This window comes from Helicoverpa armigera, chromosome 2 (genome assembly GCF_030705265.1).
Source record: "Helicoverpa armigera isolate CAAS_96S chromosome 2, ASM3070526v1, whole genome shotgun sequence".
NCBI lineage: Eukaryota > Metazoa > Arthropoda > Insecta > Lepidoptera > Noctuidae > Helicoverpa > Helicoverpa armigera.
Genome location: NC_087121.1, coordinates 10,595,719 through 10,620,568, shown reverse-complemented (window position 1 = coordinate 10,620,568; position 24,850 = coordinate 10,595,719). Strand labels below are relative to the sequence as shown.

Genomic DNA, 24,850 nt, shown 5'->3' with positions numbered 1-24,850 from the left:
GAGCGTGACAAAATAATCCATAGACATTTTACGTACGAATGGTTCACAATAACAAGACAGACGTATTGACTAGAGAAAGCATACTTTCCATTTCAGATATACTTGGAAAGTGTGTGGACAATCGCGCATAACCTGTGACTACACGCAACTGAACGTAATGTTGCCTTGTGTAATACTTGCTATTTGTGACAGGATGGGTGACCATAATCCTGCTTGAGTAAGTGCGATATGCACACGTGTGTGAATTCGTAATGGCGTGATGACGTCAGTTTGAAGAGTTGTTATGAGTCTGACAGGTATGAATGGTGCTACCAACAGTTTGAATGCAATACGTAACCCCGAAACAATACAGTTTTTCTTTCGTAGAATTTCAACTCACGGCTACTATAGGATTAAAATATAGATTTAAAAAGTAATCATTCATCAGGATGTTGACATGAACTTATCTAGTACATGTAATTTACCTAGTTTTTTTTCTATGTTGCAGATATAAATACATCTTTATCGTGGTGTCACTGCTTCTCGAGTCCGTCAGTAACGAAGAATCTAAAACAAATTCAACAGGAACCACGCCGAATTGCCCGTTCTCAAAAATCATAGAAGATGTATTCAAAATTCACAATAAAACATCAAATAAAGATTTATATAAAAGGGATGAGGAACGAGTCAAATTGTTTCTGAGTACAATAGCTAATATCACAAATGAAAACATAAGTAGAAAAGAAGAAGATCTCATAAATATTATAATAGCTTCGATAAATAGAATAAAAAATAATATAAGTGATACATCAGATAAGTTAAATGAAGCAATCATAGTTACGTCTCCAAAAGACAGCGCTGGAGATAAAATTAAGAACCAAATTAAAAGCGGTATTGAAGATAAGATTGATATTTATGGCAATTATAATGCAAGCAAGAAACACACAACTAAAAGCATAGAAAATTATGAAGATCCTACTACAGAAAGACCAAAATACGTGGAAATTCTAACAAAGGATCCGCATACTAAAAACACAACATCAGCGAACATAATAGAAGTTTTAAAACACCTGATGCCTTTGTTTAATAGTACATTGACAAAAGAAGTACATAACATAACCATTATAGAAACAGATCACAGTAAGAACCATTCTTTTTCCGCAACGAAAAACGTTTCAACTATCATAGTAACGTATTGTGATAATGATAACTTGACGAAAGTTAACAAGACTTCTGTTGCTGCTGACAAAGGTGATAAAAACCCTGATGAAGAAATTGATGATTATTATGATGAAGAAAAGGATTTGGAAATTGGTGGAAATGAAGGTGATCTAACTAACATCACGATTGGAGAAAAGAAAGAAATTATGGAAGCCGCTGATTATGGGATGCAGAAGATGCATGAATTGTACACAGTTTTGGAACCAAAACTGTATTCTATGGGTAAGTAATTTGTTCAATAATATTTTGCCAAAAATACAATTTATAATTAAAATCTCATAGTTGAGTTGTATGACATTTCATATGAATTTATTAAAAGTTTTGTATAAAACGGTAAACATTTAACAAGCTAATATTACAAAACGGTACTAAATTCTTTTTCAAATCAATTACGCCTTCCATTTCAAACAGTCATCATATTTTATTGGTCACTTGGTTAAGCTTGGCTTTGTCATCAATTACTTCATAAAAATCTTTATAACTATCGTGACCTTTAACGAAACGTGGCCACACGCCATAACCAGGTCATTTATTTGGTAGACATGCAACAACTTCTAAACTTTAGGCTAATGCTAGTTGCTAATATTATTGACTCAGTCGGATTGCGTTGCGTTTAAGAGACAAGAGTGTAATACTTCGATATTCCCATTAATAACCTAATAGCAACGGAAATCAGATTATAAATCATTCCCAGCAACAGGCAAGGGGTAAATAACAGCAAGTAAGAACTAAATAAATTATTAAGGAAGATAGTCTTAAGTCATTCTGGGTCGCTGGGTGTTATCGAAGCAAAACAAAAGCAAAGTTTAAATGGACCGATTTGAAAACTATATTTCAGGCACTGTTAGCCTACATTTTATGCGAATATAGGTATGAGTTCTGTTCTTTATATAAGTGTAATGTAGGTAAATAAGTACCTTCTGTAAGCGTGTGAAACCCCAAAAAAGTAGCTAGTAGCTTGTATCTAATATCCTAACTCTCCAGGTCTCTGGTTGGACGACTCCAGTCCGGCTCGTTACGTGGCTGCCTTCAACGCGCCGTCAGAAGAGGCAGCCAAGTTCTCCCGCTACGGATATGCTTCGCTACAAGCTGCTACCAAGCTCAAGCAGTTAATCAGGTTAGTGAAAACTAAGAATGTAAGGGAAATAACATATTTTGCCTCTGGGATGTTCCTAGGAAAACACATAGGAAGTGGTTTTGGAAGCTGTGTTTTGTCATTGGGAAAGTGCAGATAACACAGCATTTGAATAAAACCGGTTTCATTAAAAGTTATTTTTAAAGCCATTTACAATTAAACATGATTTACTGCTTACAACAGCATCCCACACCCATCTTTGCCAAATTTGGCGATAGTGTTAGTAAAGCATCGAAACCTTTGATCATTAATAGACCAATTACTTCTAGCTCAGAATATTAAGTAAGAATCAATCAATCGTGTAGCAATAGCAGAAACGTTGCTCTTTATTTAGATGGACTAACATAAGTCAAGACTAAAATGGGTAAACAATTGAATATCTTTAACAGTCGTTACGGGCAGTCAGAAGCCAGTAAGTCAGGTATTGGGAACCCGAGCAGGGTAACTGGGTTGAGGCGGTAAGATAGAAAGTCGCTCCTTGTAAAATACTGGAGCTCAGCTGCATCCAGTTAGACTGGAAGACGACCACAACATAGGTGAGGAAAGCCTAGGCAGATGATGATGATGATGACGTAACGGGTAAACAATGCAGCCTGCATGCAAACGTCTTGATATAAAGTAAGAAGGCAAATTACCTACGTGTAGATTTTTATCAAAAGTTCATTGACACTTAAGAGGGCATAAACCTTTTGCGGGTTTTTAAGATCTGCTTAAATTAAGGTTTTTTAATTAGGAATTTAAATTACGTACTGATTTAGTGTGAAATCGAAATAACTTGGGAGATGCTTTAATTCAATTCGAAGATCTTATTGTGGGCGTAGATTAGTTAGTTTGTAAATCTTGTACGTGCTGCCTTTGAAACAGTAAATATGTAGGTTTACATTACAGCTTTTTGAAGACGTAAGATGATAGGAAGAAGTCTGTTCTTAGTAATTATATATAAGCTATGTTTGAAGCTTGTACTCTACGGAAATGTGTGGGTCTCATAAAAGCCTACAAAGGTCTATAAATAGCAGCATTTATTTGAATTTGACTTTGCTGGTAGTTAAAATACAACACGGCGAAAAATCGAATCCGCATCTCTTAGCAGGTGTTTTACCACTAGGCTACCAAGTCTCTTCAACAGTACCTACGCAAGCCGTCTATGTTCGAAGGATACCTGTTGCAATAAAAAATACTCCGGCGCAGCAAATCTACGCAATTTCTCGATCATTTTCAAATGATACGGTTTGCAAGTTTTGCATCAAACCGGTCTTCTGTTGAATTTCATTGGAAAGATTTCAAAAGTAATTTAGTTTTTGAAATTATCTTGTTCGCAACTACGAAATCGTGGTAAAACAATCTCTCTGATTGGTAATCTTAAGTGTCGATTGCGTTTTGTTAGTGCTGTTATCTCTATCAAATATTAGCTACTTAATGCTCTTATTTTAGAAGAAGGTGTCGGAAGATCTAGGTAGCTGCGTGGTCATTTTTACTGTCTATTTTTCACGGCTTAGTAATTTTATTCACAGTCGTAACAACTATCCATAGGCAAAGCTTCTGCTTATTGTAAATCGAAAATCAGCCTAGACCAAAACCTTTAACAACCTATTTAGACAGCACACCATCTGGAACTAAATATGTAGTACAACATAAAATAACATTTTATTTCATACCCTCTTATCTAGAAGGTAAGGTCTTCACCAAGAACCACACATAAAATCTATTCAATATAAAATTACCATAATACCTCTATTAAGAAGGAAAAGGAAAAAAACAAAGTGCATAAAGGATTTGAGTTATTACAGCATAAGTTCAGAGCAGGGATGATATACTATTAACTCGCAAACTGAATAAATAAACTCATAATGACAGAGGCGGCATACAGGAGTAATAATCTAGAGTAGATACATATCAAGTAAAAAATCTATAATTTAAAAAGTATAGACCACAAACTTTAATTTCGACCTATTACTATTACCTGTGTAAGTAAAATGTCTTCATATTAGAACTAGGAGTACAATGCAGACTAAACGGGCCCGACGATTAGCAAAATATTCTTATTAAAGAACTTCTTGATTCCAAAAGTTCATCAAAGTTTTCAATCGTCTAATACCGGCAAAATTACTCATCTTTGTAATGTGCGTACTACCATTTATCTTCATACTGATTTATCATTTATGAGCAAACGGTGTTTGCTTAGCGTATCTAAAATCAACTTTATAATGAATAATGCATAGCTCATCAATCGATTAAAATTGATTAAAAATCAAGAAAGCCTTGAATTAATGACTTCCTCTTTCAAATTCCATCTTAAAAGTGATCAGAATACAGTTTTTTTTTTGTCAAAACAGTTTAATTTTGCGCATTTATAAATATAGTAGCTTCCGCACGGCGTATTCACCTGCGTCTCATTGGAACTACTCCGCTTATGTGTATAATAAGCCTAGAGGTAAATCTTCTTCTATTTTTTACATTCCTATGTCATAGATATCTTTACCTAACACTGAAAGATTTGTTCAAATCGGTCCAGTACTCATTGAGATCAGCACCTTCAAACACACGAACATTGTAATATTACTCTACATATGTATTAGTATAAATTGACAAAGATTCATACAAAATCCGGCCGACTTAAAATTTCAAATTGAAAAATTAATAAATCAAATCAAAATATCTACACGCGTATATTTTTCATACAAAATCAAGGTGACTTACAAATGAGCAGATCAGATGATTAACAGCATCAACAAGACCTAACCTTGCTATTTAGGATGTTTCCTTTCTACATGTTGTAATTGATCAAAATTCACACGATATTATAAATGAATAAATATAATTTAGACTAATTTTAGATGAAGATTGCCAAAGAACCAAGGTGTGTTACGATTACATTTATAATTGTAAATGTGCGTATATTTTGTGAAGCGTTTAATTTAATGAATGTGGTACAACTCTGTATGTTTTATAACACTTCATAAATTAAAACGTCATTTACCGAGAGGCTTAACGTGAACTTTTAATTGCAATTAAGAATGACGTTAACTGGTTTCACATGCGTGTGCAAATATCAGTCTATGATAAATGATACCACTTGTCAAAAAGAGTTTGTGATATTTTCACACGCCTTTCCCATAAATCTTAAAATGTAAATAGGTATAACATTTTTAATTAAAGTTTTATAAATAAAAAAGTAACTTATAACTGTTGATTCTAGAAGCTAAAGGTGTCTCCAGGGTCCTACTTGTTCTAACACTCATCTCAATTGCAAAATTGTTTTTTAACTTGGTCACACTTATGAATTGAAATGCTAATGACTGTCCTGCGCCTGATCTCTCTCTGCTAGCCCATAGAGCTATGAAAATGCTCGAAAAGAACGAATAATATCCCTGTCTAAATAAATAATGTCCTGAACAGCTGGCAAAAAAATAGGTGGACGTCATAACATTACATTAGTAAGATTAATGGCTATTAAAATTGCTTCATTATAAATAGCAGCAATCGAACTGCAATTTTGATTGCCCTCATAACATTTCTTTAGAAACACTATCTACTTCAATAAATCAATTTATTTATACTTCGCACTCTATGAAAAGTGTTACAATTTCGAAAAGTGCTATATTTACCTCCGAGTTAAGTCTGATAGCCAACATCCGAGTTTCGCAACATTTTAGCATTCAGATTATTTTTTTAAGCAATTTTACAACCGGACGAAGTTGTGTAAAATGTCATTTAGCTGAGTTACTTATGCATTTTTATGATACAGCATATTTTTAAAGAATGCAACATCGTACTATGTAGATCAAGAGATACTAGATCAATCTACAGTCAAGTTTTGTGTTGCGGCTAAAAAGTTGATAAGTGAATATATTATGATATCTTTTTTTTCCTATTGCAATCATGCGATCAATTTTCTGACTATAAACAGATATGGTGAAGTTTAAATGTAATAATGATTTCTAGTACAAATATAATAACGGAGAAGAACCTTTGTATAACTGTCAACATCCCTTAATAGGTTTGCATATAGATAGATACCTATACTTTTTTAATGATTAACAGGAAAAAACTCGGAGAATCAATTAAAGCCTGTTATTCCAGAAGCATCCAAAGATGCGAAAATTAATTTAATTCACCTACCTATTTATGGCAACCAACCAGGCAGGTTCTCTGATGGCGTGCATCCGCTTAGTCATGACTCTTGCAATTCTGTTGCATCCATGTCCGGCAATAAACATACATATTAATGCAGCTTCTTAGTAGATATTTATATCTTCTTTAAACTGGTCCTCTCAGTATTGAATAGGTCATGGTCGTTCTTTGTGTTTACGATTTTTTTAGTGGCGTCTTCCGTTCGATAATAGGGCTAGTCTTTTTATACTTTGTATCTATAATATAGTCTCGCAAAGAGGAAATTCTTTGTTTGTAGCATAAATTCTCCGAAACTTTTGAACCGATTATTAAAAATTCTTTCACTGTTGCGCTATCCATGGGTTATGTACCTAGGCTATATTTTAATTGGGTACGGAAAGTAGTGACCACGGCACGTGGATGAAACGGCTAGTATTTTATAAGTAATAGATTTATTCACGTGACTTTTGGTATGAATTGGGAAACACAATTTTATAGTCTTTGCCATCACCTCATCTTTTCTTCCTCCGTGCTTCGATGCTCCATGATATAGCCAAGTTACATTATCCATTTGACAGATTACCTCTACTTACTTTATCATTAAACATTTCAATCAATAAATTCAATACCCGCTCGGCTTCAGATCTAACTGACCGTATGACCTACTTGCTCTCTTTATGTAAACAATGGCAATGGATTGCCAATGAATTGCATCTATTGCACGAAATCATTACAATTGATGGGGATTTTGTCGTTTTGTTTATCACGCTATTTAAATTGATTGATGGCATTGCAAATTCTGGTAAATTGGTAATTTTGTTTTTCTTTTCGGTTGAAGAATAAATTGTTCTAAGAGATTGCGGAATGAAAAGAATTTCCACAGCCCTACAATACTTAGTGTTAAAAAGCTTAATTAAAAGAGAGTTTCTGGAACCTACTGTTTGCCTAGTGCTAAAATAAGGTATTTTTTTTCTTCTTTATCTCTAGTCCAAATAAAGAAGTAAACAGCCCTAGGAAAATATGAAAGCAAAGTCCGTACACATTATAATATTAAAGCGTGGTTTAAAAAAGTAGCACCTTTTTAAGGACACAATTTACAATAAGGTAGCTCAAGTTATAAAGAAACTTACAAGCTACTGTTCATACTACCAGACAGCCAAACAAACACACTTATTTGTAGAGATGTGGCGCAAGACAACAGACAGACAAACACTCAGACAGACATAAGTAGGTGTGCACTTGTACCCTTGTACAGTCAACTTCAGGTCAGTGGTAACAGTTTTATAGGAAAATCGTACTTATTACTATTGAGTTAAGGTGCATGACAGTTACCACTGATGTGCAGTTTACTGTACTTTCTCAAGCTTTCTGTGTAAAGTGCTTGAAATAAAACAGAAGTTCGCGTGGGTTGTACCTTGAACTAAAATCTTAAGACGATTATGTTGCACGCTCCTGGAGTATCTTTTGTACCTGAGGAAAATAAATTGGTGTACTACTTAGAAGCTTGAAGTACGTGGTAATTATGAAATTAGAAGTAGAAAATATTGTTAGTTGAGTTTATAGTGTTATGTTTGACAATGCTTCCATACCAGAGGATTTTTAGTGGAGTTGAAGACAATTTGTAATTTCATTTTAAAATAGAAAGTGTCTGCGGTTTCAAACCCAGACCTTTTTTACATCTATGTCTGCTAATGTACAAATATTATCTATTCAAAATTACCACCACAAACATCTGCTTAACTTTACAGCCACATCCACATCTTCTAAAATGACTATCTATTCAATATTACCAGCACAAAGATCAACTCAATCAACCTTCAAGGAACCTCATGTTTACAAACACTTACAATGATTCACACTTATATAAGTAAAACATTAACGACACGACGCATGCGCGACAATGAACTAGCTATACCACCCACTACTTGCGCTGTTTGCATTTTGGCACCCAACTCGCGTTTCTACAATGTCAATTTGCGTAAGTGACAATGAAAATAGGCATTTTGTCATGACTAGGATTTGTGATGAAGGATTAGCTGAAATTCGATAGGATAAACTGTTTCACGGCCGATAGTTTCATCGGGTTCATTAATCAGTATGGAGATAAATATAACATATGCATATAACATAATATAATTGTGATTGGATTCACGATTGTCTTCAAAATAAATTGTCTAGTCTGAAGGGTGTGAGGGTGTGAGGCTGTTGAAATTAACAAGTGAACTTCCCTGCACTTTCGCCAATAACGATGCTATCCCATACATCATATGTATTATCAGGTATTACCTATCATTTTCCGCTTCAACTGCTACCATCTACATTATTCCACCATTTTATATACCCTTTGTGAAATACAAGCAGGCCATACCATGGGGTATGGTCGTAACCGACACCATAAACACAGGGGCACTTGCCATGCCTTGCATCGCCCGTGTCAATGTCACTTGACGTAACTGACAATGAATTTGGCGAAACTTGATGTGACTGCGAATGATGGAGTGTTAGAGTGTACGGTAGGTGTGTTGTTTGTAAATAAATATAAGGTATTTTGTGAAAGATGTAAGGTTAAGGGAATTACGTCTTGTAAGAGTTAGGTGAGCGCCCATTGATTTTATATAGGCACTTATCTTCATGGCAGGTACTGGTGATTTTATATTTAGGTACTGGCAGTATTAGGTAGAAGTATAAAGCATTATTACCTTGTCATAACGTTGTTATGCACAATTCATTTGATTGGCATATCTTAGGCTATGTAAGTGCTATCTTTTGGGTCATCTCTATAACCATCGTGAATCTTGTACCCAATTAAAGAGCCTATAATGACTTCAAGACCAATATACTGAAGTTAATTAAACAATGATGAATGTTTTTCAAATTGCTAATTGTTTCAAATCAAAGGTTTTAAACAACCGTTAGTTTCCAGACACCACATTCCCCTCTTACATCTTACTTAATTAAAAAAACTTCCATAAAAGCACATAAATCACAGATCCCATCGCATCTATATATAGAGAACGCGTTATGACAGACTCTTGGGCATGGAAAGCCGCGCTCTCTAGAAAGCAGAGACATTGCCAGTCGCGACCGGTTCGCAAAAACCGGTGTTTTGTATGGGAAACTTGGGGCATTCGCGGTTACGTTTACGTGTTAGATGTAGTGGGTAATGTTTACTGTTTTTTTTTAAGTACTTTTGTACTCCAGTTAGAAAAAAAAAATCTGCAGGTGTAGTTATTTTTCCCCGTCTTTACATTTCGACATTTGTAGAGGAACAATTAACAAACAAGTAATAGTAAAAAATACAAAGCATTATTTACCATATTCACCTATCTGTGCATAAGTGAAAGACTCATCGTCCTCCGAATTCTACGCGGTAGTGAGAGATGCGCTGGATCGAAACCGGTGGAGGCAGATCATCCGCTCCAGATGTTACCCCGATGCTGACCACGATCCTCAGATATGAGGGACCGACTATAGAGAGAGAGAGAGAGAGTGCATAAATAAAAATATTTTTAAAATGTATGTTACATCTGTATATGTATATATGATATCTACTACACGAAACTACTTACTAGACATGAAACATAGTAGTTATTATGATCAACAGGAACACAATATAAATTCTAGTAAAATTATTAATTGGCCGTACAAAATAACTCGTTAGTTCAATTTATCTGATAAAATACTTGAAGCGTAACAAGCTTCCTAAACTAATTAATTATATTATGATTAAGCATTACGTGTTTTAGTATAACAATGTTGTTTAAAGGAAATAGAAACTAATCATATTTCTTTATTTAATTAATAATTATCATTATTAAGAATTAAATATTTTTGACGATAGACACCATACGATATACTACCTACTCGATCTGCTGTCGATTTTAAAATGGCATATCCTTTTTTTTTTCAAATACACAAAATTATTAAGCCCTAAGAAACTTACTTGTCTACTAATTTGAAACGAAATGAGTAAAAGAAAAAAAAAACCTCCAATTTATTTTTTAAAATAATCTATACATATAATAAATCTGTAGAAAAGTAATTTTTGTACATTGAAGAAATTGACAAAAAAAATAGCCAGCATGTTAAAGGATAACTAACAGAACCCATTTCTATCATTTTTGTCATTTTTGTCTGTTTATCTGTTTGTTCGTTCGGGATTCACGTAAAATCTACGAATTCAATGCAGACAATGCTTATATACAAAAATTCTACGTAACTTGGGGTATTACTTAGTTTTTGTTTCATCGAAATCGATTCACTCTATCAAAAGATATGATTAATTTTGTGAATTCAAGATGTAAAATATTACGACACGCAATCTGTTTGTCAAAACTGTACATTTGAATGTTGTACTTATATTAGTTGATCGGCCTATTAATCTTTACACAGAAAATCACACCTTCATAAGTAACTTCGGAAGAAAAAAAAAATGAAAATTTTGTTTAGCCAAGGTTAAAGTAGCTCCATCTGTGGTAATCTGTGTTAAATAAAATACATAAAATTTGACAAAGGAGCGAGGTGGTAAATGACAATAAATTACCATACATTCTTTATAGAGGATTATTATTTCAACAGATGGAGTTGTGTATTTTCCGTAATTCACCATATTTTAACACGTAGTGTAATTTTTCGATAGACATTTCAATAGTGTTTGTCAGTTTGCCGTGCCACATCAAAATCCAATTATAATTATTACCTTGATGAAAGGAAAATTAATAGTTCTCAGCCAAATTTAAAACGGTGCCATCTAAATAATTTTTTGAATATTATGTCAAAAATGATGACTTTAGTATAACAATTAATTATCATTTACAGTTACAGATGGAGTTCATATCAGGATTTTTTCATAAACATAGTTTAGCTTATCTTCCACTAATACGGTGGCCTTAAAACAAATTACTTTGAGTGAGTAGTATTAAGTAGACCTTAATTATTTTTTCTGATGCAAAATATGTAAACTTAATCCTAAAAGAAATGAGGATCTGTCTCTCGCAAGCGCTGCTAAGCGTGAGGTAGGTAGGTAATGTAGGATTCTGTAGCTTTAAGAACAAGCCCAGATACAAAGTGCAGATAAGAAATGGGAGCTTTCTCGATTTAATACCATACACACGTAAAATGCTTTATGCGTCTGAAAACGAACACATTGCGCGTCGCATATCAGAGACATGCTTACTTTCAACTTCTGATCGCAAATACACTGGTCACGATTACGAACAGTCTCAGTAGGACCCGAGCCAAGTCTAAAAAAACACCTTTTATATAAAACTACGTTTGATGTCATTCAATCGCAAAGACAGAATTGTTTTCTGTTGCAAATCCTATCCACCTGTATCCTATCCTAATCCAGCATGCAGGTATGCATTGCACAAAAACCAATGGTATCCTATTCGAGAAGTCAAAAGAGTCGACCTGCCAACGTCAGCTTCTGCGCTAAGCAAGTGTTCTTAATAGTACCATCAGAATTACATTCATCGTTGAATGAGGTGAATAAATTTTCAGAAACCGCAATAACAGTAGGAGCCAAAGCATATGATCGCTTCATAGAGCTCTGATTGGCCCCAGGTGACCAAGTCAGGTCTGATTTGTTCGTTCATCAGATCTTTGAAAGTGTTTCGGTGGATACTGTTGTCCTGTGTGACACAAAATATGGTATATAAACGTCTTCCGCAAGAGCGAAATTTTCCCGGTGTGTGCGGTAGTGACGCACAGTATACAACACTTATGTTTCTTTCGATTTGCTGGCTCCACCAAGAAATGACAAATTGCAAGCGTACATTTTGAAAATCTTGGCAAAACTGCAGTATAGTATAGTATAGTAGCATAGTAGTATAGTATAGTAGTATAGTAGCGCGGGCGCCGCGCGTGCGTCGCGTTTTGCTGCCCTGCGGCATTTACCTATAGCGCGCTCGCGGCGCGCACGTGCCGCTCTCCTTGACGTTAACTGCTAGGGCGTTTAGCGGGCGGCGGGGATAGTGGGCGAAGGGGTAAGAACGCAACTCGAGCGCCGCGTGCTCGCGTGCACATGCCGTAGGGCAGCAAAACGCGACGCCCGCGCTACTCACACGCCCGAGGATCGCGCACGCCTAATGTGGGGTCAGCCTTACCATAGTGAGTAAGTGCACAGAAAATCCCCGTCATACAAGTGTTTCTCCCCAGTAGTGAAACTATCCTACCCTATGCGCCTGCTGATGATGATGACTCATTTTATCATCCATCCAGCTATTCCCCAACTATGTTGGTGTTGGCTTCCAGTCACCGAATCTGTTTGAGTACCAATATTTTGCTTGGAGCGACTACCTATCTAGCTACCTTCAATCCAATCAACTACACAAGACGATATCCATAGTAAGACTGACAGACTTTCTGGCTTCTGATTAGTCGCAGCAGCTGCAGAAAATGTACAAATGACAGCTTTGTCAGACTCAAAGCATATAGACATAGATTATAACTGTTTCCTGTGAAAATTATTTACGCACCATATGTTATAATTTTCCAAATTGGCTGACTGGATCCAGAGATATTCACAACGTCACAAACTTTACTTCTTTTGTTTAGATAAATGGTCACATCCACAACACAACCTTGATCAATGAATCTATGCGACTGCTAAGTGCTAATCCTAATTATACTGTCACGTGAAAGAATGCACCTACGGGATGAGTAGTATTTTGACTATTCTATATTGCCCACGCAGACGAAGTTGCGGGCAACAGCTAGTCTAAAATAATAAATTACTAACGAAAAAATACTTCCGACAGATCACCGAAAGCGCTTAGCTCATTACATAAAAGTTTATTTACCTGCAAGTTTACATAATCTCTTATTTATATATTTTAACTTAAGTGCACTTTCTGCATAATATATAATCTAAATAACAATGAGTAACTGGTTTGTATGTAGACGGTAACTCCGAAATCGCTGGACCGAATCTGTTATTCTTTTACTCTTGTAAAACTGTTTTGTAAAGTATTCTGTTTTCCTCAATAAGTCTTGGTATTACTACAATAGTAATATTTTAGCAAGTTACGATTTCTGACATACAATTTACTGACAATGGAATACTCAGATCAGAAGATCAGAAATATCTTAATTCGGTGATATTTAGTTATTTATAGTTCCTTTCGGCACTCATCGGTCACCAAAAATTGCAGAAGTATGCCTTTTGATAGAGGAATCCCGGCATTTGAGATTATAATATGAAGAAAACCATGGAAATATAAATGATATATGAAGAAAATAACAATTTGAGAAATACAAGTGAAGGCTCACTCAAAATGCAAGCGCCTTCTTTTAATATTTCAGTCAGGCTAAAATCTCTAGACTGTTTAGTATTTGAATCAGGCTTTCATTTCGAAAACAGTATTTCCTATATCGTAAACGGTTGAAAATGGCTCATCGTCACTCTACGAATGCACGAGGAAGGCGGCCATCAGAGAGGAGTGGCGGCGGGTTGTAAAGCTTGCCACCAACACCTGAAGTGATGACCACGACCACTCTGTCAAGAGTGATAACGACAAAGAAGAAGAAGAAACGGTTGAAGGTTTCAAAATGTCTAAAATACCAGCTTCCTTTTTGATTTTTAAGAAATGACTAACCATGAGTGACTCAGTCTGAATGTGTTTAAAACATACATTTTTCAATCTCATCTGTCCAATCTAAACTAATATAATAAAGATTAAACCTTTTTTTGTTTGTTTGTAGCCTAAGGGCTCCGAAACTACTGCACCGATCTGAAAAATTATTTCACTGTTAGAAAGCTACGCTCTTCCCGAGTAACGGGCTATATGTTATCCCGGTAAGGGCAGTACTTCCCACCAGTTTAATATAAACCGTTAAGGGGAAGGGTCGTCGGGTAGCCGTGTACTAAACCAGTTCCACCACCACTAAACCAGTCAAAAAACCTATCCGAGTTCTGAGTACGTGAGTTGTAAACAACAATATAACGGTTGTTTCTGCCATAACTAACGTTAACATAACTGTGGTAATAACTTAATTACAAGTTCTTTGAACTCGGTTCTCGAGTCATATTGACACAGTTAACATTTACGTCAATATGAGTTCATTTTCATATATATTTTTTTAAATTTTAACATGATTATCCCCAATATCCACAGTGAATATTATGTCACTTTTAGGCCTTTTCACTGTTCTTTTGTTACTTATTTTATAATTAGCTTCGCCAGCGTAGAGTTCGGTTATATCGCGTTTCCAAGAGAATTCTTCAAAAGTCCGGGATAAAAACTATCCTATGTTCTTTCTCAAGGTCAACTCTATCTCTGTACCAAATTTTATTAAAATTTGTTCAGTGGTTTAAACGTGAAAGCGTAACAGACAGACAGACAGACAGAGTTACTTTCGCATTTATAATATCAGTAGGGATGTAGAAAGGAAAAGAACACCGCACCGTTTGAGAAAGCACTACAGGAATAATAAACCCACTACACTTTTTTCAGGTTTTCTTTACCATTACCGTTGAATGTTAGCATATAATGCGGCAACATAACCGCGAGTGCGAACAGCGGCTTGTCGTGTCGGAACAGACTGTCTGCAGCACAGGAAGCCACGCCCCGCTGCACCGACTGTGAAGCTTTATATACATCATATTACGTCTAAGATTTGTTATTATTATTTATGATAGGGTAACTTAATGCTTTGATGGAGTCAATCGTGTATCTATCTGAGAGACAAAATTGGCATTGGGAATCACGTGTTAAGTATTTAACCACTAAAATCCTTAGGGACACACTTCAAGGGACTAAGGTAAAGACCAATCTCATTTCTCATTTCTCATTTTTCATTCTGTTTCATTCCGCGGTGTCGAATACTTACAAGATAATCTTTTGTTTCGTGCAACATACACTTATTTTTCGCTCTGTATTCTTTCCATTGATACACCAAAATTAGCTTACTGTATGATCTCATCAACTTTGATGTCACATGATCATCATGGCCGGCCCGTTTGTCTAAATAATTGTTTGATTTAATGATATAATGTATATGTAGTGTAAGCTGTGAAGTTACTTCTCATAAATAAATACTTAATCCCCTTCCCAGATTAACATTAAACTTAAAATGCACATCTAAAGTAGTGCCCACTTAAAACACATACATACCCAATCAGATAGCCCTATCTACACATGTTAACAAACGAGCTAACAATATGTTATGAGCAGCGATCACCTTTCGCTTTCAAGAGCAAGGTCCCACTTTCACGAGCACTTTCGATTTTATGCGTTCCTGGTACGGCCAGTGAACTTGTGTGTGATGTGGTGGGTTGGTGATGGTGATTGAGTCTGATTGGTGATTAATAGCTGTTGTTAATCAGTCAATTTGTTTTGATGTGTTTTGTTTAACTACCTGTTAATAATACAAGTTGTTAAACGGATGAGTAGCTAATATTTTTGGGCATGGATACTTTGGTTTTTTGTGTATTTGTCACAAGTGTAAGAAAAACATATTAGTCCCAAACACATTCATTCGTGATCAAAAGATTGAAAAGTAAAATAGAAACTTTATGCTATACCGAATATAAGACAATCGTATCTATTTTCCAAAATATTGTCTCAATAAAATTTAGGCTTCTTAACTCTCAAACAAGAAGGTTTTTTCGCAAGCAGTATGATAGTTAGGTAAAGAGAATTTTGTATCAGTTAAACGCGGATAAAACGTAGAGCATTCCCAAAAAAAAGGAGAACATAATAACTAATTAATATTTGATTACTTAATCACAAACTTACTATCAACAATTACCGACGTACAATTATATCGTATAAAATGTCACTCAACTTTCTTTCACATTGTTTTGATAGACAATGGAGAGAGTACATACATTAAGTATATCTGCGTAAATGATATCTTTAACCACTGCTAGATCTTAACAATAACATTGTTAGTTGTTTAGAAAATGCTCATTCACGTTTATCACCCGTAGCGTGTACCAAAGAGTTATTAAAGACACGGCTGAGTTGAAATGCATTTTCCATTTTGATGTAATTTTTGTAAGACTGGCCCATAGTTAAAACTAACTATTGCCATTCAGTGTGGTTATTTGCTAACCAAATATGTAAACTACCAATTGACTAATATGGGAGATTTTACCTAAAATGGGAGACCCCCTTTATAAGTTTAAGTTTCTGAAAACATATTGTTATAGTAAATCAATATTTTTGCAAATGAACTAATGGTGAAAATATTTATAGCAAGTAACATAAAATCCTTGTCCTAGAGCTAGTCAAATGTCGTGAACTTAACAGGACGAGTCCTTTATGTAACGTTCTCTGTTGACATTTGTTTAGAACTTAGGTATTTGTGTTGACGAGGATTATCGCCTTGGTCTTTTATTCTTAGACGGGACCATATTTGTGCTACTTAACATTGAAGAAGAAAGAAAGAAAGAAAAACAACAAACAGCAACAAAGTTAACATTAGAGAAGAAGCATCAAGTTGCTCATTGTTAAGAAAGGATTCTGCTAGTAATATAAGGGAAAAAAGATATCCGGTTTTTATTCTGCAATACATAAGAGGATCATCAAATCTAGTCATTATGAAGAAAGCTAAAACTATAGTTACAATTTAGACAAATGCTTCAGTCAAGAACCATTAAATATTTAAGAGCAACAATATAATTTCTTGTTCAATTCTCCCCAATCATTATGACATTCTGAAACTGTCATTACCATCGTTTCTACATAATTTGCCTCCAACACACACATTTCTCTGAAACGTAAGCTACTTAGTTTTACATATTCCCACAGATTATTTTCAAACAAAGATGCTTTCTAAGTAAGATCTCCGTGACACGCAGCATCATACAATCATGTGAGTTTACTGACGTGACTTAAGTTTCCACCATGGAGAACAAAATTACTATTGGAGATATCATAACGCAATATCTCCTAACAAAGTAGCTAGTCAAAAACAAAATGCGTAATTCAAGGGATAAGGAACGTTACTAGTTTCGCCCTTACACGCCTGTAATCGCCCATTATTCTCAAAACACCAATCCAAAAAAAAAGACCAATCTTTGGTAGATTGGTTTTGTTTTCACAAGTAACCCGAACGCCTCACTAGTTGTAGTAACTGATCACGCCTACCACATGTTATTGACCTACAATATGGCACTTGACCTACCTTCCTAATGGCATCTCCACTTCTTTCCTTCCTCTGTGGTCTCCACAGATACTGAATGCGTATACTTTTTGTATAGTTACATCCGATTTCTATATCGATAAAAAGCTCTCAACAATAGGAAAAGTGTCATCGATAGATTCAATCGATATTTTCTAATTCTCACAGTTTAATTTTATTGGCGTAAGATATTTATCTTGTGGGATATTGATTTCTAATTACTGGCTTGGTGATTTATACTTTGGCTTTTGCTGTTGGGTAAAGAATTTTCGTGAAAGAAACAACAATGGGACATAAAATATAATGGTTATATGTTCTTTAGCCGTTTCATAATTTGTCCCAACTGTCATTGAACATCTTTGGTAGTCGAAGCCAGTAAGTCTGATAACCGGTCTTACCAAGGGGTTGGCGGGTAACTGGGTTTAGGATGACAGATAGGCAGTCGCTATGACATCCGATTAGACTGGAAGCCGACCCCAACATAGTTGGGAAAAGGCTCGGGAGATGAGTTTATAAAAACTGTATTTTAATGCTAACTTAATGTCTAATTAATCTGACGATACCATTATATCCGACATTCCCATATAAGGCGTGGAAAAATCGCGCACAAACGCGGAAAAACTGCACGAATTTCCACCAATTAATAGCGATTAAAAAACCAGTTCCCATGTGCAGCAGTTGAGTAATACATAACCAGTGACATACATACAGACGGATCGTTAGTGTTAGATACTAAACAGGTGAGAATATCTGATCTTGTGTTTACGAAATTGTAGAAAAACGTCAATGATAAGGGGCGGGAAGTTGCGAAGAAAATTGTTGAGGAAAATCTTGGTTGTGGAAATTGCTGGCGTAAAAACCTCTCCAAGTTTGAATGTTCTGGTTATCTTATAAGGAAGCTTTTGTTTATCAATTTTAGTTTTGATTATATGGTAAGTTTACATAACATAAATATTTTCGGAAAAATATTTTTCGTTATGCTGCGTTTCAAATAGCGACAGGACTGTGTGTTTTACGTATTTTAGACGTATTGTTATAGGTGGTGAAATAATTCTGAATAATCTCGAATAACATTATTTTATACGGATTAAATATTACCGCTATATGATACAGACTTTAGTATTAAATAAAAAAAACTACACACAAATCTAAAACTTATATTCATAAAAATGTAAATCAAATCACATTTCATAATCAGTTTTCTATTATATCAATCGCTAGTATAAGTCTCTCGTGTAATGGATCATAACATGTTCCGTAGGGGACTACGGTCGGCGCAGGCGCACGTATGTTGCGTTACGCAATGTGCGGCGATAACGGAAACTAAACGTTAACGTTAACGCTAAGTCATTTGCGGTTGTGGTGTAGCGGGTTTTTGGAAGTTGGTGTTATGTAAAAAAAAGTATTAGGTTGAAACTTTGCCTTGATTCGGTAGAAACAAGGATTTTTTTTTATCAGCATAACTTGTTATTGGCAAAAATAACTTAACAAATATTAGCTACTTAAATACTAACTATAAAATAAAACATAAGAGCAAGAACAGTAAAAAACTCTAGGTTTAGCAATATTCGATAGAGTTGGCAAATAATTGAATTTATCTAAAGTAAGAACTGTCCTGCGATTCTATAAAATTCGATCAACAACTCGCATTTCACTTCGATTCGTAATGTCATTTCATACTTTAGGGGAGGTAGGGGAGGGATGGGCACTTTTTCACATTTATTGCATAAAAAATCAGATTTTACAGATAATCAACTTTTATTGCCATTTCTTATGTTTGGCTAGATAAAATCAAAGAGCTATCCTAAAAATTACAATCAGTTTCAACATTACGAGATATTTAAACGGTTTAAATAAAAACGTCGACACGTCAAAATTTTGTTTAGTCTGACATGCTTTAGTTGGTACTTACGTAGTGTTTAAAGTTACTTTTTGCTTTTTATAGGGTTTATCGTTTATAACATTTTGTCATAATAATTGCGTACTTTTTTGAGTCGGGGGTTTTTTTAAATTTATAATTTTATTTTATTTCATGGTTTTTTAAAGGAGCTCCTTAATTTTTCCTTCTTTTTATGATGGGTTCGCTATGCGATCTCAGCCAAAGGAAGCTGTTCAACAATCCTCATGACAAACTGGCTCTGGGAGAATTGCACAGATTGAGAAACAATAAAGATGGACCTTTGTTGATCCAGGGTATATCATTCTAGGGTTTCATCCGCCACATCCCATTTCCAGCATTAGGTTCTCGTCAATTAGAAACATGAAGAAAACTAGTCAAGACAAATTAAACGAGCCCAAACTCGATGGGTTTACTAAAAGGCAGTTCAGGGTTACGTCTCCTATCTTCGTGTCCTAACAGCAGACCAGCTCCCAGAAGACATTTGTATTTCAAATTTTAGATCACACATATGCTTGCAAGTAAACTGAGCGTGTAACATTCCTATCACACCTAACAAACGAGCTGATGACCTTGAAGACCTGAACCGATTTCCACCAAACATAGCTAAGAACACTTCCGAATGACATTCCTTTTAAACAAAAAAAACCGCATTACAATCGGATCATCCGTTTGGGAGCTACGATGCCACATACACACACACACAAACAGACACGTCAACCTTATAACACCCTGTCGTTTTTGCGTCGGGGGTTAAAAAGAATGGTTTGCGACGGGAAATTCCTAAAGATTTAATATAACGAGCAATACAAGAGGTATCAAAAGGTTAAAAAATAAAATTAACAGCTGATAAATATGGAGTCCCTAGATCAAGTTGGCAACGGTACCTGAAACAAGATTCTATAAAGGATTTTTAGCGCAGATTTATAACCTCACAAATTTTCACTGAAGAAGAAGAACAAAAATTTACAAATTATACATTACATGGTATGTCCAAGCCTCCCTACCATAGGGAGCATTGGACACTTTTGACTTAGTTTATAAAAAAAAATCGGTAAAAAAACTTAAGTAAAACGGTTTTATCTTATGTGCACTGAAAACTAGAAAATAAAAAATAGTTACTTACCTGTCAACCTACGTAGGTGGTCCCAGTCATATTAGACTAAAATAAAAACGTGGGGCCCATAAACTATTGCTGTAGTACCTCTTCTAGAGGTATAATAGGTGTGGATTGCATCGACTTACTATAATCGTAACTGGAGATTTTGACAGTCAATCATTAATAATAGAAAATACACATACCTTTCATTAGTTTTCTTTATAACGATCCGAAACCGCAACAAAATATTTAAGTACTTTTACGAGTGTTTGTTCTTGACAACTCACAGAAATGACAGATAGTCTATGGATGAACACCGTTACCAGTCGGTAACGTAAACTACCCAATAAAACTATGATCAAATCAGAATAAAAGGACCCCTTTATTCTGATTTGATCATGTCCCAACTGCCCATCTCTCCCCTATAGATAGACAGATTTTGGCAGATCTGTCAAAATCTCGAGTTTAATTTAGTTCAACTTGTCAACACGCTCGATAGTGTAGCGCTAGTGTAGTTTGACAATGTCAATCACGAAACTTTAAGGTAGAATTCCGTGGGTCGCGATTGTCGCAGCCGCGCGCGACAAAAGTCAACCTATGAAAATGTATGGCACCGCTGCCGAGGGCCGCGACAGTCGCGCGCGGACGACGAATTTCGTGAGCCGCTCGCGGCCGTACGCTTCTCAACATGGTCTAGCGCTTAATAACATCTATAGAATTTTAGTAAAACCAGAATTAAATTGTTGACAATGCCGCGAGCAGCTTACGAAATTCGTCGGCCGCGCGCGACTGTCACGGGCCTCGGCAACGGTGCCATACATTTTCATAGGTTGACTATTGTCGCGTCCACGGAATTCTACCTTTAGATCGAAGTCGAAGTGAGAGTGATGTCGAAGTGAGTTGTGATATTTTATAGAATCGACATGCTGCTATCTAAATAAATTAATAATAAATTAAATTAATTTAAATTCATATTACCGAAAAAATCATACCAAATAATTAATACTTTATCTTTATTTTAAACAGTTAAAAATTATTAAAAACATTACATAACGCTAATCCACTCAAAACCCCTTCACACAATCTCCTAAAAAATCATTTTTTAAACAAAAAAATCATGGATACTGCGCTCAGTGTACCACGACAACGGTAACACTTTTCTCAAGTGAGCGAAAGTGCTCATTACATATTTGCTAATTACAAACAGTGACGAAGTTATGTATTGACGTTTGAGTTACGAGTATGACTTTACGTCAGTTACGTAATATGTAACGACAGTTTTTTTTTGGAGAAAACGTTTCTTTCAAACAATGGGGTTTTTTTTCTGAATGCATACGTTATTCAGACAGAACTAAGAAGTTAAGTGGTTTCTCTTGGTTGGGTTCTATCGATCTTCAAGTATGTCAGAAAGTCTGACAGCTCAAATTACCAAAAGTATATGGATTGTAGAGATGAGGCAGGCATTGGTTTCCACCCGTGGTTTCCACCTGGTTCAACTTGATTTTCAGATCCGTTCGAATACACAAAAAATCAACATTGGTACATTTTTGAAAATTTAAGCCCGGTAAAGAAAGACACTTCATTTTCAAAATACAGAATAAATACTTGAGTCACACATTCTAAGCCCCTTTATTAACTATGCTATAACCACATTGAATATAAATCATTAACTTTATGATATGCTATTTCAGTGTTCATGCTCCTCTGATGACAAATAATTTATTGAGAAGAAAGCGTCATTCGTGTAGATATTATATAATGACTAGTTACGTGATTTTTGCCAATTTTATATGTATTATAAGAGCATCCAATTTAGTACGACATGCGAAGATATCTACACTGAATGCTTTGAGTATATGAGCTATAAAAAATATAAAAATAAAATGCTGATTCATTTATAATATATGGGCATCCTCCTGTATGCCATTTAATTATATAAGGAAGTCTACGTTTCTATTCTTTAATTAAATAAATTAATTATAAATTATGACGTAAGATTTAAATCTCAAATGTATAATTCATATCGTATGACTAATGTTAATACACATATTTAATTTAAATCTGAACTGTTTCATAGGTATATGCTGTGGGAGGATAAAAAATCTGCACTACTTATCAATAAAAATATGCTGCATAATATCCGCTAGATCTCTCTTATCTACAACTAACTAACCATATGATTTGTTCTACATTTTAACTATCATACCACATCCCTCTTCCTCTGAATTGCAGACATAAGCACATAAGAGCAAAACGAATCAGACTATTAACTATTAACCACGGTTTAACAAAACCAAATGCCATTAAACTGTCGTTACGATGCAAATGCACGATCATCCTCGCAAATTTGCTGACGAAAGTGCAACCATGCATACATACACAGAACTACATACAAATTAGATAGAAAGTAATATTCACTGAAACCTGACTCTCACTTGATTGCCGCAGTACAGGGCCGGATTTGGCAAGCGCGGAGCCCGTAGCATGTTTTCAAAGTCTAAGGTTTTTATTTCATGTAAACCTATTACAGGTGCTTAAGAAAAGTCAAGCTAGTTGCGTTTTATCACAGAGCCTAAGGATGAGTTGCACCATTTAACGATAACAAACCATAACTAGCCGTATACTTGCGTCATATCGACGATTTGACACTTTTGAATGATTAGAATTTCGTTATAGTTAAATGGTGGTTAAAAAAACACGTCGGGACCCTTTAGGTAGTAAGTGCAGGCACCCCTACGGTACGGGGCCCAACTTCGTGGTTAGTCCGGCTCTGCCTAAAATACAGGTAAATTATGTTTAAGCGCAGACTTTCGCTGCAGCTCTTAAACTATCATCAGACAGCTATAAAATATACATAGACATTTATATATTGCAGGCGCAGGTGTATTGTGAATATATTTTATTACTGTGTTCATATAATCGAAACGTAATAAAATATCGGAAATAAATTATAAAATTTAATTTATATAATATGTGTTACAATAAATGAAATTGGTTTAAAAAAAACATATACTTCTGTTAATCAACTTTTAGAAAATACAAAATGAAACGGTTCAGCATGTCTGTTTAATATCTTGACCCGTTTCCTTAATAGAAACTCATTTAATTTAAAGCTTTCTAGTAAGTGAGAGCTTTTCCGATTTCATATACTGGTCCCTCAGTGAGGGAACTTTCAGATATTAAGCTAAAAAGTACATATACTACACTTTGGTCTTAGCCAAAAGGCCGAGAAGCGATTTAACGATTTACTTTCTGATTTTCACCAAGGATCACAGTAGGTATAGTGTAATAGGTGAATTAATAATTTACCTAATACCTAAGTTTTTATTGCAGTAAATACAATTGTAAATTATATATCTAGTGTTAATCATGATTTAAATTAAAAAAATCCTATATATAATTGTTTAGACTTTACAATTAATTTTGTAATAACGTTTTTTTTAATTTTCTTTCAACTTCAAAAAAGAAAACCTACCAATAGAAACCAAACCAATTCATTTAATCCTATCCTAAATCCTATTATATATTCTTAAAATACATAATTCTCAAGCGACCACTCATAAGGGCATACAACTACTTATGTATCCGATCTCTCGCCAACTTTCCAACGAGTTTCTGAATTTGCCGCCGGTGACAAACGGACGTATTATAATATAAACATATCCGTTCGGTTTTCACCCTGATTGGAATTAATGAGTTCTGTGGTTTTGTGAAATTTATGGTTCTGAGAATAAGGTTTAATTTAGCTTGTTTATTTTGGTGGTTTTTTGGCAAGGTGTTGACGTGATCTTCTTTGATTTATTATTATCTAAATGATTGATCTTTATTTTAAACAGGTGATTATATATACTACTATCGTCTACCCAATAAACACAATATTATAAAAAGTTTTCGAAACAGTGAAAATTTTCATAGTGCTTTTAATAACTATGAAATCTGGTAAAAAATAAATATTAGGAAGGTAAATATTGGAACTTCAAGAATTTGTTTTGAATTTTCAGCAAAAAAAACTTACGAACATTAAAAAAAAACTTAAACTTCACCTCAACATTTATACCTGCTTCAAGACTTACATCATTCACTATTACACTACCATTCAATAATAGCTTATCCTATCAAAATTAGACTTGTTTGTTACTCAATAACGCCGTAACGGCTGAACGGATTTAGGTGAAATCTTTCACGGTGGTAATGAATCTCACACACTACGTTACTATTGGGTACTACTTCCCTAATGTTGATCTCGACCATAGAACACGCATGTAACAATGGTATTCAC

At 34.9% G+C, this 24,850-nt stretch overlaps 1 protein-coding gene and 1 pseudogene across 1 annotated transcript in view; one reads left to right on the top strand and one right to left on the bottom strand.

Moving 5' to 3' along the window:
- The window catches only part of LOC110378050 (uncharacterized), a 51,066-nt gene that overhangs the window by 3,318 nt on the left and 22,898 nt on the right, over window positions 1-24,850 (top strand). Inside the window, exons 2-3 of the mRNA XM_064039779.1 lie at window positions 488-1,422; window positions 2,185-2,317. Of these exons, the coding sequence (XP_063895849.1) occupies window positions 488-1,422; window positions 2,185-2,317 (1,068 nt within the window). The remainder of the gene's footprint in view (window positions 1-487; window positions 1,423-2,184; window positions 2,318-24,850) is intronic.
- On the bottom strand, window positions 23,699-23,808 carry LOC135119084 (U2 spliceosomal RNA; annotated as a pseudogene).